This window comes from Dendrobates tinctorius, unplaced genomic scaffold (genome assembly GCF_039654945.1).
Source record: "Dendrobates tinctorius isolate UK_male_01 unplaced genomic scaffold, ASM3965494v1 ptg000032l, whole genome shotgun sequence".
NCBI classification, from domain to species: Eukaryota; Metazoa; Chordata; class Amphibia; order Anura; family Dendrobatidae; genus Dendrobates; species Dendrobates tinctorius.
This window is the reverse complement of record NW_027361700.1, coordinates 10,912,761-10,929,378: the sequence shown is the minus strand read 5'-3', so window position 1 is coordinate 10,929,378 and position 16,618 is coordinate 10,912,761. Positions and strand designations below refer to the sequence as shown.

Below are 16,618 nucleotides of genomic sequence, written 5' to 3'. Positions count from 1 at the left end.
TCAGACCCTCAAAATTACTAACTAAGGTAGCTCCCTGGGATCTAAATTTAGTATTAAATGCCCTATCATCTCCTTTTGAGCCTATTACTTCCATCTTGGTAAAGGCGTTAACATTGAAAACAGTACTCCTGGTTGCCCTGACGTCAGCTCGACGTGACTGCGAGCTGAAGGCCCCATACACTACCTTTCTGGATGAAAGAGTAATCATAAAGACTGACCCGGCCTTCCTGCCGAAGGTTAATTCCAAATTCCACAGGGACCAGGAAATAATTTTGCCCTCGTTTTGTGCCAACCCCAAAATCCCAGGGAGAGCAAACCTTTCATTGTCTAGATCAGGGTTCCCCAACTCCAGTCCTCAAGGCCCACCAACAGATCATGTTTTCCGGATTTCCTTAGTATTACTCAGGTGATAACTGCATCACCTGTGCAATACAAAGGAAATCCTGAAAACATGATCTGTTGGTGGGCCTTGAGGACTGGAGTTGGGGAACCCTGGTCTAGATGTCAGACGTTGCATCCTTCAGTATATAGAAGTCTCAAAGTCATGGCGACAGTCATCAGCCCTTTTTGTCTCCTTCCAGGGGACAAACGGGTAAAAAAAGGCTTCAAAATCAACAATTGCACAATGGCTACGTATGGCTATTTCACTGGCTTACTCTTCTTCAGGTCAGACTCCCCCCACTGGGTGTAACGGCTCACTCTACAAGGGCCATAGCCACATCCTGGGCTGAAAGGGCAAATGCATCTGTAGAACAGATTTGCAGAACAGCAGTATGGTCTTCACCATCCACTTTCTTCCATCACTGCAGACTAGATGTAGGGTTCTCAAATCTTGCCTTTGGGAGAAAGGTGTTATATGCTGTTGTCCCACCCTAGGAGTCTCTTCTATTTCTTCCTTTCTTCCTCTCATGTGCGTTGCCGTCATTGGGAAGGGAAAAAATTATAATTACTTGCCGGTAATTTGATTTTCCAGAGCCATGACCGTACCGCATTAATTCCCGCCCTATCTTGGTGATGGTTGTGTGGTGCACCAAAGTGTGTGTGTGTGTATATATATATATATAAAATAATATAAAATATATAAGAAAAAAAAAGGTGGATATGAGTAACCTTGTCATATAATATACATGTGAACTAATAAGGCGGCTACCTTGCATACTCTGAAACAAACTGGGGAGAGAGGTGCCGCCCCCTTCTTTTATCTCTGCTACAGGTTTCCTGTTCCTGGGGGCGGATACCATCTCTCATGTGCGGTGCTGTCATGGCTCTGGAATATCAAATTACCGGTAAGTAATTATCATTTTTCCTGCCGCAGATGTGTCACATGGATGACATCCACATGTGTTATGTGTATGCACGTGTGCTGGATGTTTTGTGGCCCATGCTGACATTAAAAAAGCAATTGAGAAAAAGAAGGGGAGACTGAAAGCTCAATAGGGTCTTATCCCACGTTACACAAGGATGACACACCAAGAGAACTCACCTGAAGATGAGGTACAAGCATGTAATAATGGCGGATGCTTCAGATCCACAGGTCGATCCACTACCTGATACAGTATATGCTCAGTAGGAAGAGAGGATTATCCCCGCGCTGCCGTAATAAATAAATTCCAGGAGTGGTTAAAGGATTCAACGTGGTTTATTCAACGCGTTTCGGGGTTCAAGTGACCCCGTCGTCAGGACATACCACATACAAAATTCTGACACACCCATGCTGTCAATATGATCACTGCAACCTAGATGAATTCATTGAGAGGTGTAGTTTGTAAAATGGGGTGACTTATGGGGGGGTTCTGCTGTTTTGGCACCCCATGGACTCTCTTAGTGGGTCATGGCACCTGCAAACCATAAAGGTAAAATCTGGCGCTCCTTCCCTTCTGAGCACTGCCATGTACCCAAACAGTGGACTACCCCCACATATGGGGTATTGGCATACTCAGGACACATTGCACAATAACTCTTGGGGTCCAATTTCTTCTGTTACCCTTGGGAAAAAATTGGGGGTGAAAAGATCATTTTTGTGGAAAAAATGTGAATTTTTTTTTTTTTTTTATTTTTTTTTTATTTTTATTTTTTTACAGCTCTGTTATAATCTTCTGTGAAGTACTTGGGGGGGTTCATTGTGCTCACCACACATCAATATAAGCTCCTTAGGGGGATCCAGCTTCCAAAATTGTATCACTTGTGGGGGGTTTCCACTATTTAGGCACATCAGGGGCTCTCCAAATGCAACATGGCATCCAATCTCAATTCCAGCCAATTTTGCATTGAAAAAGTAAAACTGCCCTCCTCACCTTCCGGGCTCTGCCATGTGCCTAATCAGTGGTTTACCTGCATATATGGGGTATCGGCATACTCAGAAGAAATTCCACAACAACTTTTGGGGTCCAATTTCTGTTAACCTTGGTAAAATAAAGCAAATTGGATCTGAAGTAAATTTTTTGCGAAAAAGTTAAATGTTCATTTTTCTTTTCTTTTTTCAAACATTCCAAAAATTCCTGTGAAGCACCTGAGGGGTTAATAAACTTCTTGAATGTGATTTGAGCACCTTCAGGGATGTAGTTTTTAGAATGGTCACTTTTGGGTCTTTTCGATCATATAGACCCCCTCCAAAGTGACTTCAAATGTGATGTGGAAATGATGTGGTGATGTAAAAATGAGAAATCGCTGTTTAACTTTTAACCCTTATAACTTCCTGCAAAAAAAAATTTGATTCCAAAATTGTGCTGATGTGTAAAGTAGACATGTGGGAAATGTTAATGTATTTTGTGTGATTTAAGGGCATGAAAATTGCAAAATTTTCTCCAAATTTCCATTTTTTCACAAACACACGTATGTCAAAGAAATTTTGCCACTATCATGAAGTACAATATGTCACGAGAAAACCGTGTCAGAATCACCATGGAAGTGTTCCAGAGTTATTACCTCATAAAGGGACAGTGGTCAGAATTGTAAAAATTGACCTGGTCATTAACATGCACACCACACTTGGGGGTGTAACGATAATGTAAAATATCATGTATGATTTCCCTGGAACATTCCAGAAACTTCCATTCTCTACACTTTCTAGAAGAATGCATAGCTTCCCAGAGATAAGTGAACCTCCCCTGTTCTTTTCCCCCTTGTCACACATTGCAGCTTTTTATTCTCCCTCTGCCTGACTGTAATGTGAGACTCCAGTGTGTGATCCACTCACTCTTTCCTGTCCACCCCCTCCTTCCTCAGGAGTGTCTTTATTAGCAGAAAGAATTTCCTTTGTCTCTTTTCCACCATGTGAAGCTACTCTCATAGACAATAATGAGAATCTAATCATTTGGTCATATAACACCGCCAGATTATAATAGAAATATGAAAATGACATATTGGGACGTGCTCCGATCGGGCTTCCCTACAGTGGTTCTTGCTAAATTCTAGCACCAACAGAACCAGAGAAATGGATTTCTCCAACAGAGTGGAATAGACCGCTAGTGTTTGATGTCATTACAGAGCTAATTTCAATATAAGATGAATGATGTTTCTGCTGATATTCTGCTAGGTTCTCAAGCCAAGATATAATGGTTATAAGTTTTCAGAACCCAAATCTGTACTTTGAGAAAGGTGAGGCCTGTCACAAGCCAGCCCCATTAGTGATGTCACAAGCCCAAAGGTATAAGGTATTTTCCCCTACCCCTCCCTCATTCTAGCCTGGGATGCCGTGGCAATAAGATCTCAAATGAATGGTGACATTTGGCTCCTCCTCCCCACATGGTTCTGTCTGAAATGATCTAAGCAATATGTAAGTTTCTCTTTTTTTTAAATCCCTTTTATTTGTAGTTGCATTGTACATACTGCTATTGTCTCATATCTTAAAACCTTTTTATCTTCTGTAAACACTGCCCATCTTTTGGGAATAAACCATAAAATTTATTAGTTCTGTCTCCTTGCTCTGTGACAAATTCACTTGCCTATAAGCTAATTACGCTACTAATTTGGGTTAGCTTCGAACCCCTCTATTAATTTTAAATATTAATAAGAGAAGTCTGAAGATGGTGGCAGCGAAGTGTGCTCTGGGCAGGTGGGCCAGCTGGCAGAGACGGAAAGGGTTTTATAAGCTGATTTGTCTTGCTGCGGCCAGGATTAGTTAAAATTCCCTCACTGCAGCGGCCTAATAGCCAGTGCACAACAAGTAACCCGTCCGGCGACTAATTATCCTAGGTGTAGTTCCCTGACTGACCTGAGGGTAAGGGGGTGCCGGAGAGCTGCGAGTTCCAAAGTGGAACTGAAAAGTGAGATATACATAAAATCCCGGCAGCTTGTAACCTATTGTGGCAGCGGTGGGATAACCAAAATAAACTCCCCTGCGGTAAATTGTGAGGGCAAGACTAGCTTGCTGTTTATTATCACATGGTGCCAGCGGTGGGATAACTAAGATAAGCCCCCCTGTGCCTGTGATAGCCATGTGCGGCCAAAGGTCACACCCCCTGATCGTGACAGGGGGTAAAGGGGTTAATGATACCATTTTGGTGGAGATATGATCTTTTGATCGCCCGCTGTTGCATTTTAATGCAATGTTGCGGTGACCACAAAAGCTTAATTCTGGCGTTTTCACTTTTATCTCGGTACACAGTTTAACAATTGGGTTAATTCTTTTTTTAAATTGATAGATCGGGCAATTACCAAATATGTTATATTTAATTTTTCTTTTTTAAATGTTTTATTTCAAATGGGGTGGAAGGGCGGTGATTCGAACTTTTATATTTTTTTACTTTTTGAATATTTTTAAAAACATATCTTTATTCTTTTGGCATGCTTCAATAGTCTCCATGGGAGACTAGAAGCTGCCATAACCCGATCAGCTGTCATACAGGCGATGATCAGATCGCCTGTATGTAGCAGAATTGCTGACTTGCTATGAGCGTCTGCCACCGGGCAGCTCTCTCAGCAGTCCGGCACTGACAATCATAGAGGTCTGCAGGAGACCTCCGTTTGTCATGCTGACACACCGGTGACACGCGATCACGTGACAGGGGCATTTAACGAGCGCTTCCAGCAATCACACTGGAAATGCGCACACCGGTGATCCGCATCACGTGATCGCGGGTCACCGGTGTGTAAGCATGACAACCGGTGGTCTCCTGGAGACCTCTATGGTTGTCAGTGCTGGATTGCTGTGAGCGCCACCCAGTGGCCAGCGCTCATAGCAAGTCAACAATTCTACTACATAGAGGCAATCTGATCATCGCATTTATGTAGCAGAGCTGATCGGGCTATGGCAACTTCTAGTCTCCCATGGAGACTATTGAAGCATACCAAACGTTAAAGAAAAATGGAGACGCTACGGGTATCGGGGAAAATGGCGCAATATTTTTTTTTCCTTAAAGGTTGGAATTTTTTTTCACTACTTAGATAAAAAAGAACCTAGACTTGTTTGGTGTCTATGAACTCTCAATGAACTGGAGAATCAATGGCAGGTCGGTTTTAGCATTTAGTGAACCTAGCAAAAAAAGCGAAACAAAAAACAAGTGTGGGATTGCACTTTTTTGCAATTTCATCACACTTGGAATTTTTTTCCCGTTTTCTAGTACACGACATGGTAAAACCGATGCTGTTGTTCAAAAGTACAACTCGTCCAGCAAAAAATAAGCCCTCACATGGCCATATTGATGGAAAAATAAAAAAGTTATGGCTGTGGGAACGAGGGGAGCGAAAAACGAAAAAGCTCTCGGGTGAAGGGGTTAAGCTGAGCCATACTGACTGCAAAATAATAAGGTTCAAAATACTGCTTAAGTGTAAATATTTGTGATCTCCAGATTCCCACTAACCTTAAGAATGTCTTCATTGCTTGTAACTATAAACAGACTAGATGGTGGCCCGATTTTAAAGCATCGGGTATTCTAAAATGTATGTAGTTTATCTATGAAGATTTAAGAGGCGCTGATTGGTCGTGGCCAGCCAGCCGTGACCAATCAGCGACGCGGGATTTCCGTTACAGACAGACAGAATTAGACGATTATATAGTAGATATGGTAAGTAAGATTCTGCCAACAGTGGGATTTAAGAAGCAAATGGGGTTGTTCATGAACTCTCCTCACGTCGAACTTAGGCATTATCCTTCTTTAGATCTGAACTCCCTGAGCTAACAATTATCACAAATCTGTATAACATAGTTCCTAAAATCCCCTCTCCATATAGTTTTGTGGGCCATATCAGAGTTATGGGTAACAGACCTGTTAGACAACAGAATGGAGCAGGGACACCAACTGATGAGTTCCCTCCTTCATCCCGATTCTTACTTCAACCTGTCTAAAGAGCCCACATTATACATGAGCATTAACGTGTCCTATATAATTGTCTTAATCTCCCTTCTCTACCTTTTCTCCTGGAATCTCAATCTGCCAACTTTAAATTATTTTACATTTGTCATTATTACCTCTTATTTTACTCTTATATTGTGCCATTAATACCACAGCGCTTCACAGACCTTACTTCTTACAGCTGTATGTTGACAGCTGAGTTACTTTTCACCCATTTTCACCGCTCAAAAAAAGCTTTTTTACTAAGCTGTGAATCACTAATGCACTATAAAATTTACAACATATCTGTCAAAAGGAGATTACATTGTAAAATGTGATAATCTGTCTCCTTTATGACTTTATGTAAATCATCCACTCAGCCAGCACCACAGCTTGTATACCAGCCTGATGCCCTTTAATTTCCATCCACCATACTTTGATCTGCCTGTAATGTGATGTCTCCACTTTACATTAGAAGAATATTTAGAATTGAGAGTCCTCAGTGGTTGATACCATCTTTTCAGTTAGCCATTAAAAGGTAACAAATTGCAAGCTTTCGAGACTACTCAGGTCTCTTCATCAGGCATAGACTAATACAACATCTGAAGAATCACATTTATGCACAGCACAGCTTGCAATGTGTTACCATCTTTTCAGTTAGCCATGAAAAGGTATCAACCACTGAGGACTCTCAATTCTGAATATTTTTCTATCTACTGGCAAACACGGTACAAAGATATATATCTTTCCTGTATCCACTTAAAATTATACACCTAGTGCGTACACTCAGTCCATTTCTCGGAGTGGTAATTTCAGGGGCACTTTGAGTCGAGCACTAATTCATCAGGAGGGACATGTACTGTACATACATTACTATAGGTTTATTCTATGCCGTTCAGATTTATAGACCAAAGGTGTTTTTTTTAATCGGCCTCAGTATCTTCAGTGATGCTTCTCTTTTTCTTCTCCCCTCATCTGGAGTTTTTTGGTCATGCTGCACTTTTGAAGGACTTTAAAGGTAACTTCAAACTCCTCTTCAGAGAACCCAGTTACTTGTCAAGAATTTTAGCTTTCCAGAAACCTTTCAATAACCCAATGCAAGGTGCTTCCTGTGCAGACTGTAGTGCTGCTGTATGTGCCGGCGCTCTGCCTCTCTTGCGGTCATGCTTTGATAACCTTTTGTTTTTTGTTCTCATTCCTCTTTTTAAAATGTACATTTCCATGAAAGATGATGACTGAATATACATAAAAAACATGTAGTTTTCTTCTTTAGGAAACACTTTAAGCGTAAAAGTAATGATGGATGAGAGCGGCCGCTCACGTGGATTTGGTTTTGTTAATTTTGGAAATCATGATGAAGCACAGAAAGTAGGTGTTCTTGTATCCTGCCACGAGTGGACAGTGTTCCCTGCTAACTGAATTAATAACATTTATTGATATGTAAAGTTTAACTAATTTTGAATATGTTGAAATGCATGCAGTTTTCCGTGCAGTAATTGGTCACATTAGGCTGTGTGCACACGCTGCGGATTTTGCTGCGGTTCCGCAGCGGTTTTTGGCCGCTGCGAACCCGCAGCAGTTTTTGCTGCGGTGTACAGTACCATGATTCCCTATGGGAATCAAAAACCGCAATGCAGACGGTGCGGAATTTTCCGCGCGGATTATCTGCGGTTTTCAATCCGCAGAAAGAATTGACATGTCAATTCTTTCTGCGGATTCCGCTGCAGTTTGCCATCTCCTCCATTGAGGAGATGAAAAACCGCAGGGCAAAACCGCAGAGCAATCCGCAGGTAAAACCGCAGGTCTTTTGACCTGCGGTTTCACCTGCGGATTTTACAAAATCCGCGCGGATGAATCCGCACCTAATCCGCAGCGTGTGCATACAGCCTCAGTTTTCTACAGAATAAAAACATGTATGTTAAGGATTCTCTTCCATGAGATGCAAAAGAAAACTTCTAGCATAAATTGAACACTGCTGTACATTTTAATAGTTTTGTAGCAAATCCACAATTTCTGCAGCAGTTTTTGGATTATCTCATGGGTGCATTTGTTTTAAAAGCCTTTCTTATGAGCAAAATTTGAAGTGACTTCCTGTCCCCAAATCTTTATCTGCAATGGGAAATGAAGCATATTAAGCCCTTGCCACCAATCCCTTCATATGAAGGTGAGAAGGAACCTGTTTTCTTGTCAATTAGAATTTTTTAAAACCTTTTTTAAAAAAATAAATAAAACTGTGTGACTTTAATGAAGGCAAATCTTAATGTGCTTGTGGTCAGTGATGATTAATTGGTCTTCATATATAATTTTGATTTTAATATCATCTTCGTGTACAAAGCATTTTTCTGTTAATATGATGCTCATTATTCACTTCAGGCAGTTACAGAAATGAATGGCAAAGAAATAAATGGACGCTTGCTTTATGTTGGACGAGCTCAGAAGAGGATAGAACGTCAGAGTGAACTGAAACGCAGGTTTGAGCAGATCAAACAGGAGCGAATCAGTAGATATCAGGTAATAAAGGTCTTTACCTTCTAATAAAATAGTATTCTATTATGAGTGTTATGTGTTATAACCTGCTGTGGTCCTCTGGTAGTTTAGCAATGAAAAATTGTCAAACCCAGCACGTGCTCTCGAGGAGGGTAGAGATAGATTGAAAACATGTAGATGGAAAGTTGCAGTTGCGCACACACGTTTGCACACTGCATGTGCTGGATTTGCAGTTATTTTTGTCACCTGTGACCGCACCAACGAGAAAGGGGATCCGCACCCTCAAGGACAGATGTCTTTGATGGAGCATTCTTGGATAGCGGTTGAAGATAGAAGAGAAGACAGAAGTTTTTCCAGACCTGGGCTGGTCAGTATCGGGCAAGGCACGGTCTCTGATTCGACCGGCGCCAGGGGTTTGTAAGTGCTGCGGGGGCCCGAAGGGCTTTCGTCTGTCTGACAGTGTGTGCCTCTGTCACCTTCACTGTTTGGTGGCCCGCAGTCACAGGGCGCTGGGACCTTTCACCCGGGGTTGTACTTAAATTCATTCAGGGGCGGGTTCTGGAAGATGTAGGAGCATGCCAGCAGATTTAATTTAAGGGAAGATTTCCAGGCAGGGGTTCATGTGTACCACCATGGAGAGGGGGAAAGGGTTCTACTCCCCACTTTTTCTCATAAATAAAAAGTGGGGAGTGCTCATACAGGATGATAATTAACCTGAAAAACTTAAATTCCTAAAGATCCACACGTTCAAGATGGAGTCAATATAATCAGCCGTAAAGCTGCTCTTCCCTGGTTGTTATATAGCCGTAATAGACCTATGGGATGCCTATTACCACGTACCAATACATGTGAAATTCCAGAGATTTCTCAGGGTGACGGTAACAATAGGGGGAGACAGGAGGCATTTTTAATGCAAGGCCCTTCCATTTGTTCTGGCAGTGGCACCTTGGGTGTTTACAAAGTTAACATTGGAAGTTATGGCTTAACTCCAAGGAAAAACAAACTGATTATTCCCTTTTTAGACGACAACTCTACGAATCATAGAATCGTAGAGTTGGAAGGGACCTCCTGGGCCGTCTGGTCCAACCCCCTGCTCAAAGCAGGATTCGCTAAATCATCCCAGACAGATGTCTGTTCAGCATCTGCTTGAAGACTTCTAATATCACAAAACAATCACTGACCTCAGGGAGACCAGTCAAAGAAAACACTGCGGCAGGCGGCAAAGGCGCTCAATCAGTGAAATCCTAGGTGCAATTCTCCCTGGGAAATACGAATATGCAAATAAAGGCCGTGGAGCCTCATTTAAGAGTCTCAAACATGGGACTAGCCAGATCTTCCTCCAGGGAAGGACCCAGCCAAGGGGTGGCTCCTTTCGGAAACCACCATTACCACCATATTAAGTGGCCCTTAAAGTCAATATCCAGCTCTTTACGAGTTTACATAAATGACAAGGGAAATACCAAGGCCAGGTATCCATCCACAGACAGCTGTTTTGGGGTGTTGCCCCTCATCAGTGTGGAGTAGGATTCTGACTAGGTGGGAGCAATGCCTAGTAGACCATCATCACGAAACAATCACTGACCTCAGGGAGACCAGTCAAAGAAAACACTGCTGCAGCCGGCAAAGGCTGTCTGTGGATGGATACCTGGCCTTGGTATTTCCCTTGTCATATCTGTAAACTCGTAAAGAGCTGGATATTGACTTAAAGGGCCACTTAATATGGTGGTAATGGTGGTTTCCGAAAGGAGTCACCCCTTGGCTGGGTCCTTCCCTGGAGGAAGATTTGGCTAGTCCCGTGTTTGAGACTCTTAAATGAGGCTCCACGGACTTTATTTGAAGACTTCTAATGAAGGAGAACTCACCACTTCTCGTGGCAGCCTGTTCCACTCAGTGATCACTCTAACTATCAAAAAGTTTTTTCTAATATCTAATGTGTCTCCTCCCATTCAGTTTCATCCCATTGCTTCTAGTCTTTCCTTGTGCAAATGAGAATAAAGATGATCCTTCTGTAATGTGACAGCCCTTGAGATATTTGTAGACAGTTATTAAGTCTCCTCTCAGTCTTCTCTTTTGCAAGCTAAACATTCCCAAATCCTGCAACCTTTCCTCATAAGACAGGGTTTGCAGACCGGTCACCATTCTGGTCGCTCTTTTCTGAACTTGCTCCAGTTTGTTGATGTCTTTTTTAAAATGCGGCACCCAAAACTGGACACAGTATTCCAGATGAGGTCTGACCAAAGAGGAGTAGAGGGCAATAATGACTTCACGTGATCTAGACTGTATGCTTCTGTTAATACATCCTAGAATTGCATTTGCCTTTTTGCTGCTGCATCCTGTGATCTATTAGAATTCCTAAGTCTTTTTCACATGTGCTGTTGCTTAACTCTATTCCTCCCATTCTGTATATGCTTTTTTCATTTTTATTGCCCAGATGTAGTACTTTGCATTTTTCCTTGTTAAAAACCATTCTGTTAGTTGCTGCCCACTGCTCCAGTTTATTTATATCTTAAAATCTGCCTTTCTGAAATCCTCAGGACTCTTCCCCTGGTTTACCGATTTCCTCTTTTCAGCTGCAATGGCCAAAATCCAGTGATCCTTGAGCTCGCAGAGACTCTTCACTTATCCCAGAAGGCACTGGGAATATGCAAATGATCTCCCCAGGACTCTTCCCCTGGTTTACCGATTTCCTCTTTTCAGCTGCAACGGCCAAAATCCAGTGATCCTTGAGCTCGCAGAGACTCTTCACTTATCCCAGAAGGCACTGGGAATATGCAAATGATCTCCCCAGGACTCTTGCCCTGGTTTACCGATTTCCTTTTTTCAGCTGCAACAGCCAAAATCCAGTAGGAAACTGAGTAAGAAACTCATTCAATCATTGTCAGAGACAAGTGGAGGAAGTATGCGGCACCTTAACAAGCTTAGGATGGTGTTTGAATGTAGAAAAATCAAGATTAGAGCCAAAAAGACACAAATCTTTTTAGGGTCCCATGCTGGACTCAGACCGTTAGGAGTGCCAATTTCCAAAGCAAAAAAAAGTGTAAGAAAAAAACAAAACAAAAAAGTCTGATCTCTGTGGCAATGCTAAATCTAATGACTCAGGAAAGTGATGTCCGTTCTAGGCTCCCTAACCTCCTGTATCTCAGCAGTTAATTGTGCCCAGATCCACACACAAGATTTACAGTGGAATATTCTAGAAAACTAGATTGCCTTACAAGGACATCTAGAAGGCAATTTAACACTTCCCAGAGGAGTAATCCATTCTCTCAATTGGTGGTTGAGGATAGTTAGTCCTAGAGAGTGGGTGTGCCTTTGTATCCAACATCACCAGGGAAGTTACCACAGATGACAGACCCAGGGTTTGGGGGGGCTAATTTGGACAGTCATCTAATCTAAAGAGCCCGTTACACTAAGCGATATCGCTATAACGTCACTTGTTTTGTGACGCAGCTGCGATATTGCTAGCGATATCTCTGTGTGTGACACCTCCGACCGGCTCCCCCGCTGATTATCGCTGATCGCGCGAGAGCGTCCTGGGCCGGTTCTCGTCGGCCACTTCCTGCTGTGGTGACGAGCGACGTGTGGACACGGGCGGGAGCACGTTAGGATCGCCTCATCTGACAGGTAAGTAGCGACACCCGACCGCTGCTAGGTCGCTGGTGAGATCTGCCTGTTAGGCAGCTCACTAGCGACCACTTAGCGATGCACCAGCGATCCTGACCGCGTCCTATCGTGGTCGGGATCGCTGGTGCATCGCTAAGTGTAACGGTACCCTTAGGTGCATGGACAAAAGAAGAGAAGATGGGTATCTCAAACATGTGGAAACTTCTTGCAGGGGAAAACGCACTGAGCAGATTACTGCCCCTCCTGCAGGGCCACCACGTGAGACTGCTCTCTGACAACCATGTCACGGTCGCATACATAAACCACCAGGAGGGTAATCACTCCAGAGTCCTGATAATCACAAAGCAGATATTTAAGCTGGCAGAAGCAAACTTCCTGTCATTGTTGGCCCGTCTTATGAGTGCGATGGACAATATCAAAGCAGGTTTCCTGAGCCGCAAACTGCTGCGACCGGATTGTGGCCATGAGGGGTGGTCCGGAAATAGATCTTTTCCCTTCACCTGTGACAGCACGACCTGAGAGAGGGATCCGCCCCGCCAGGACAGGAACCTACTGAAATATAAGGGGCGGCACCTCTCCCCCGCTTCAGTTGGGTTCCTGTCCTGGAACGGGATCCCAGTCTGACAGCGGGCGGTGCCTGTCATGGAAAATGGACGCAGGGCCATCCCGGCGCAGGAAGAGCAGGTCAGCTTACCTGCAGTGCCGGCCGTCGGTGGCCTGGAAGCGCAGTCCCCGGGGTTCCTCCTGCAGGCCCCGGGTTTGTGCCGGTGCGGTATGGCGGCCTCAGCAGCGGGGCTCTCCTCCGTGTCTCCCTCCCCCTGCGCGCGCCCAATCCTTCTCCCTGGGACGACGGGGGAAGCTGGGGTGGCTTCCGGCGTCTGACGTTAGCGGCGCGATGCACCCTGGGAGTGCGCCGGCTGACGTCACACACGCGACGGCAACATGGCGCCTGGTGCGGCGCCGGCAGCAGTAAGAAGAGCGGTCGGCAGTCGCAGGGGGGAGGGGTACCGACCACTCACCGGATACACCTACAAAAAGGAGGGCAAGGAGCAGGACAGCCAGGTGTTACAATAGGGTCACAGCAGGAGTGTTCACCGTCTCCACCGTCCCTGCCCCCGTCGCAGACCTTTGCACGTAAACATGGGAGCCGTTCAAGCGGCAAGAGCAGCAGCCGCCCGAGCCACAGATCGAGGGATTCCTCGACGTCAAGAGAGCGCAGACCGCATGCTCCAACACAGCCTCAGAGTCCGGTACCCGACTTTGTGGGTGGTGAGTGAGCTTTGAGAATGTTAGACCAATATTAGTAGGGTCCTTCTTGTGTGTTATTTTTTCCTTAGGGAAAAGGCAAAAAAGCAGGGCGCAAAAGGAATAATAGAGAGTGTGCTATATGCCAGAGCCCCCTAGCAAAAGATTGGCAAAAGGACCTTTGCGCCAGCTGTATCCAGCGGACTATGGCGGAGGAGGTACCGAGCCTTGCAACTACCTCAGATCAGTCATAAGGTCCGAGGTAGAAGGCTCACTTAAAATATTATTAAAGAAAAAGAAAAAAGTAGGAAAGACTCCCCAACTTCGTCGTCAGACTCTTCCTCGTCTGAATATCAGGTCGAACACAGGTCCTCCTCCTCGGATAGTGATACGGGGGGCAGGCCGTGTTTTCCGGTAGAGGATACAGACGCTCTCCTTAAGGCCATTAGGACAACCATGGGCCTACAGGAGGAGAAAGCAACTAAGTCCCTAGAAGACGTAATGTTTGGGGGGTTACAGGAAAGGAAAAAGTGCACCTTTCCGGTTAATGAGAAAATTCAGGCGCTCATTGAAAAAGAGTCGAAGAAACCTGAAAGATCAGGTAACCTTCCCTCCTCTTCAAAAAGGAGATATCCCTTTGAGCCTAAAGATACGGAAATATGGGACAAGGTCCCAAAAATTGATGCAGCAGTATCCAGATCATCCAAAAGGTCGGCCCTGCCCCTAGAAGACTCAGCAGTGCTGAGAGATCCGCTAGATAAAAAAGCAGACTCCTACCGAAGACATGCATGGGAAGCAGCGGCATGGGGACTGAAACCAGCAATAGCTGGCACCTGCACAGCCCGCTCCTTAATGATCTGGTTACAGCATCTAGAAGAAAAACTCGCATCCAAGGTGTCAAGGGAAAAATTTTTGGGAGAAATGTATCTTCTACATGGAGCAGCCGCCTTTTTAGCAGACACCTCTGCCGATTCCATGAGATTGATGGCAAGGGCAGCGGGGTTATTAAACGCCGTAAGGCGTGCATTATGGCTTAAAGGCTGTCCTGGAGACCTACAATCAAAAGCTAAATTATGCTCTCTTCCATGTGATGGACAATTTCTTTTTGGGAAAAATTTAGACGACATCCTGGAAAAAGCAGGGGACAGGAAAAAGGGCTTCCCCAGATTTACGGGAGATCTAAGACGACCGCCCTTTCGGAGGGGAAAATTCAATAGGGGCCGTCCTCCGGGGGATCGAAAAAGATGGGAGGACAAAAAGAAAAAGTCTGGATTCATGTTTGGGGGAGCCGCTTCATCCGCAAAGAAGTCCCCACAATGACGCCAGTATCCCTGTAGGAGGGAGACTGATGCTCTTTTATCAGGCCTGGGAAAATATATCTTCCAACACTTGGATTTTAAACATCATAAAAAAAGGCCTAAAATTTCCTTTTTTTTTTTTCAAAGGCCGAGAGCATTGTTTGTGGTGACCCCCGTCAGGAAAGGGTTAGAAGAGCAGTTGACCCTAGAGGCAGAGATCCTAAGTCTGCTGGACAAACACGTTCTGATCGAGGTTCCTAGCGAACAGGAAAGAAGGGGTTTCTACTCACCCCTCTTCCTAATGAAAAAAAAAACGGATCATTCATTCAGGACGATTATAAACCTCAGAGGCCTCAACCAATGGATAGAAACCAGACCTTCAAAATGGAGTCAGTGACTTCGGCCATAAAACTGTTACACCACAATTGTTTTATGGCCGTAGTCGACTTAAAGGATGCCTATTACCACATCCCGATCCATCCAGAGTACCAAAAATACTTAAGGGTAGCTCTCTACATCCAGGGCAACCTCAGACATTTTCAGTTCAGAGCCCTTCCATTCGGCATATCCATAGCCCCGGGGGGTGTTCACGAAGGTAGTAGCAGAGATGACAGCCTTCCTCCGAATCCACAACACAATTATAATACCCTACTTAGACGATTTTCTAATTGTGGGCAACTCGGAACGTCACTGCACAGAACAGGTGGAAAGGGTAAAAAATACCCTACAGAGACTGGGCTGGATGGTGAATGTCAAAAAGTCAAGGCTACAAAAAGGCAAATGTTTTTAGGATTCATCTTGGACTCTGAACAGCAAAAGTGTCTTTTACCAGAGGCCAAGGTGGAAAAGGTGAGGAATATGACCCTGGCAGCAATAGACCAACCTCACACGACCCTGAGAGGGGCAATGTCCTTACTAGGCACACTGACAGCCCGTATTCCAGCGGTCAGATGGGCACAATTTCATACCCATCAACTGCAACCAGAGATCCTATCAGCACAGAAATTGCTAAAAGGGCGTTTAGAAGGAAGGCTGGAACTTTCCTTAAAAGTCAAAAACTCTCTCAGATGGTGGCTAGACAGAACAAACCTCGTAGCAGGTACATTATGGCACAGGCCAGTATCCGATGTGATTCTGACGGACGCAAGTTCCTTGGGGTGGGAAGCACACCTGAGGGGACGGGCAGCCCAGGGGCCCTGGGGACACCAAGAACAAAACGCATCCTCCAACCTAAGAGAATTAATGGCAGTAAACAAAGCCCTAAGGATATTCATCCCCAGTCTAGAAGGCCGCAATGTCCGGGTCATGTCGGACAACAAAGTGACAGTGGCTTATATCAACCACCAGGGAGGGATAAGGTCACACTCCCTAATGAGCGAAACCAACGAAATCTTTCGCAGAGTAGAACGACACCAACACTCTCTAATTGCCTTACACATCAGAGGGGTGGGGAACATACAAGCCGATTTCCTAAGCTGCAACACATTGAGGCAGGGAGAATGGGCCCTAAATCACTTGGTGTTCCAGAAGATAGTACAACTCTGGGGAGAGCCAGTAATAGACCTCTTTGCCAACAAAAGCAACAGGCAGGTAAAAAGATTCTGTTCATTGAACCCAAAAGAAGACCCATGGGCAGTGGACGCATTGCAAATTCCGTGGAATTTCAAACTGGGTTATGCCTTTCCTCCGGTAGCT

The 16,618-nt window shown here is 44.6% G+C and overlaps 1 protein-coding gene across 7 annotated transcripts in view; it reads left to right on the top strand.

Moving 5' to 3' along the window:
• The window catches only part of LOC141086401 (embryonic polyadenylate-binding protein), a 243,232-nt gene that overhangs the window by 132,391 nt on the left and 94,223 nt on the right, over positions 1-16,618 (top strand). For all 7 annotated transcript variants that reach the window (XM_073572389.1, XM_073572388.1, XM_073572392.1 and 4 more), the window contains exons 6-7: positions 7,546-7,640; positions 8,646-8,783. In XM_073572389.1, the coding sequence (XP_073428490.1) occupies positions 7,546-7,640; positions 8,646-8,783 (233 nt within the window). The remainder of the gene's footprint in view (positions 1-7,545; positions 7,641-8,645; positions 8,784-16,618) is intronic.